Here is a 2734-nt window from a genome sequence, read left to right as displayed (position 1 = left end):
GTCTGTCAGTGGCTATACCTAGCTGTGGAATACCTGAAGTCTTCTTCAAGTTTTTTAGTCAGTGGTTCTACCTAGCCGTGGAATACCTGAAATCTTCTACATGCTGGTTAGTCAGTGGTTATACCTAGCCGTGGAATATCTGAAATCTTCTACAAGTTGAATATTCAGTAATTATACCTAGCCGTGAAATACCTGAAGTCTTCTATAAGTTGATCGGCCAGTGGTTCTACCTAGCCGTGGAATACCTGAAATCTTCTACAAGTTGGTTAGTCAGTGGTTATACCTAGCCGTGGAATATCTGAAATCTTCTACAAGTTGAATATTCAGTAATTATACCTAGCCGTGAAATACCTGAAGTCTTCTACAAGTTGATCGGCCAGTGGTTCTACCTAGCCGTGGAATACCTGAAGTCTTCTACAAGTTGGTTAGTCAGTGGTTCTACTTAGCGGTGGAATACCTGAAATATTCTACAAGTTGGTTAGTCAGTGGTTCTACCTAGCCGTGGAGTACCTGAAGTCTTCTACAAGCTGGTTAGTCAGTGGTTATACCTTACAAGTTGGTTAGTCAGTGGATCTACCTAGCCGTGGAATACCTGAAGTCTTCTACACGTTGGTTAGTCAGTGGTTCTACTTAGCGGTGGATTACCTGAAATATTCTACAAGTTGGCTAGTCAGTGGTTATACCTAGCTGTGGAATTCCTGAAGTCTTCTACAAGTTGATCGGTCAGTGGTTCTACCTAGCCGTGTAATACCTGAAGTCTTCTACAAGTTTGTCTGTCAGTGGTTATGCCTTGCCGTGGAATACCTGAAATCTTCTACAAGTTGGTTTGTCAGTCGTTCTACATAGCCGTTAATTATCTGATGTCTTCTACAAGTTGGTTAGTCTGTGGTTATGTCTAGCTGTGGATTACCTGAAGTCTTCTACAAGTTGGTCTGTCAGTGGCTATACATAGCCGTTAATTATCTGAAGTCTTCTACAAGTTGGTTAGTCAGTGGTTATACCTTACAAGTTGGTTAGTCAGTGGATCTACCTAGCCGTGGAATACCTGAAATCTTTTACAAGTTGGTCTGTCAGTGGCGATACATAGCCGTTAATTATCTGAAGTCTTCCACAAGTTGGTTAGTCAGTGGTTCTACCTAGCCGTGGAATACCTGAAATCTTTTACAAGTTGGTTTGTCAGTCGTTTACCTAGCCGGGGATTACCTGAAGTCTTCTACAAGTTTGTCTGTCAGTGGTTATGCCTTGCCGTTGAATACCTGAAGTCTTTTACAAGTTGGTCTGTCAGTGGTTCTACCTAGCTGTGGGATACCTGAAGTCTTCTACAAGTTGGTCTGTCAGTGGTTCTACCTAGCTGTGGGATACCTGAAGTCTTCTACAGGTTGGTTAGTCAGTGGTTATACCTTGCCGTTGAATACCTGAAATCTTTTACAAGTTGGTTTGTCAGTCATTCTACCTAGCCGTGGATTACCTGAAGTCTTTTACAAGTTGGTCTGTCAGTGGTTCCACCTAGCCGTGGAATACCTGAAGTCTTCTACAAGTTTGTTAGTCAGTCGTTCTACCTAGCCGTGGATTACCTGAAGTCTTCTACAAGTTGGTCTGTCAGTGGTTATACCTAGCCGTAGATTATCTGAAGTCTTCTACAAGTTGGTTAGTCAGTGGTTCTATCTAGCCGTGGAATACCTGAAATCTTCTACAAGTTGGTTAGTCAGTGGTTCTATCTAGCCGTGGAATACCTGAAATCTTCTACAAGTTGATTAGTCAATGGTTATACCTAGCCGTGGAATACCTGAAGTCTTCTACAAGTTGATCTGTCAGTGGTTCTACCTAGCCGTGGAATACCTGAAATCTTCTACAAGTTGGTTAGTCAGTGGTTATGCCTAGCCTATGATTACCTGAAATCTTCTACAAGTTGGTTAGTCAGTGGTTCTATCTAGCCGTGGAATACCTGAAATCTTCTACAAGTTGATCTGTCAGTGGTTATGCCTAGCCGAGGGATACCTCTGAAGTCTTCTACAGGTTGGTCTGTCAGTGGTTATGCCCAGCTGAGGGATACCTGAAATCTTCTACAAGTTGGTTAGTCAGTGGTTATACCTTGTCTTGGAATTCCTGAAGTGTTCTACAAGTTGGTTAGTAAGTGGTTCTACCTTGCCGTGGAATACCTGAAATCTTCTACAAGTTGGTTAGTCAGTGGTTATACCTAGCCGTGGAATACCTAAAGTCTTGTACAAGTTGGTATGTCAGTGGTTATGCCTAGCCTAGGGATACCTGAAGTCTTCTACAAGTTGTTTAGTCAGTGGTTATACCTAGCCGTGGTTACCTAAAGTCTTCTATATATCGATATATCAGTGGTTATACCTAGTCTAGGGATACCCGAAATATCTAACGCGAGTCGATCGATCTAAGGACAACGTTACTCGCGGATTTACCTGACGTTTTCTTTTTATCAACGGTAAGTTCCTTCCTCAGCTCATCCACGAGCTTCGTTAGCTCGTCCGCTCCTGTTATGTTCTTTGAATCTCTCTTGTAGCATGGGCAAGATGGCGTGTGTTCGCACTTTTCTTAAAAACAGCATGTTTATAGGATCACATAATACTTGAAAGATGTTGAGACATTACCACAAAATAAAACATCAACACGAAGACAAGTAAATGTAACAAAAATAAGACAATACTATTTAAGGGGCGATAATGTTATAGTTTCATGTTACCATGCTACCACGTTATAGTTATGCATA

General features: G+C 41.8%; 1 protein-coding gene across 1 annotated transcript in view; it reads right to left on the bottom strand.

Moving 5' to 3' along the window:
- Positions 1 to 2734, bottom strand: part of LOC110446123 — a 21863-nt gene that overhangs the window by 7352 nt on the left and 11777 nt on the right. Inside the window, exon 4 of the mRNA XM_021491109.1 lies at positions 2427 to 2558. Within this exon, the coding sequence (XP_021346784.1) occupies positions 2427 to 2558 (132 nt within the window). The remainder of the gene's footprint in view (positions 1 to 2426; positions 2559 to 2734) is intronic.

Source organism: Mizuhopecten yessoensis, unplaced genomic scaffold, assembly GCF_002113885.1.
Source record: "Mizuhopecten yessoensis strain PY_sf001 unplaced genomic scaffold, ASM211388v2 scaffold2583, whole genome shotgun sequence".
In the NCBI taxonomy this organism is placed as follows: Eukaryota; Metazoa; Mollusca; class Bivalvia; order Pectinida; family Pectinidae; genus Mizuhopecten; species Mizuhopecten yessoensis.
This window is presented reverse-complemented; position numbering and strand designations above follow the sequence as displayed.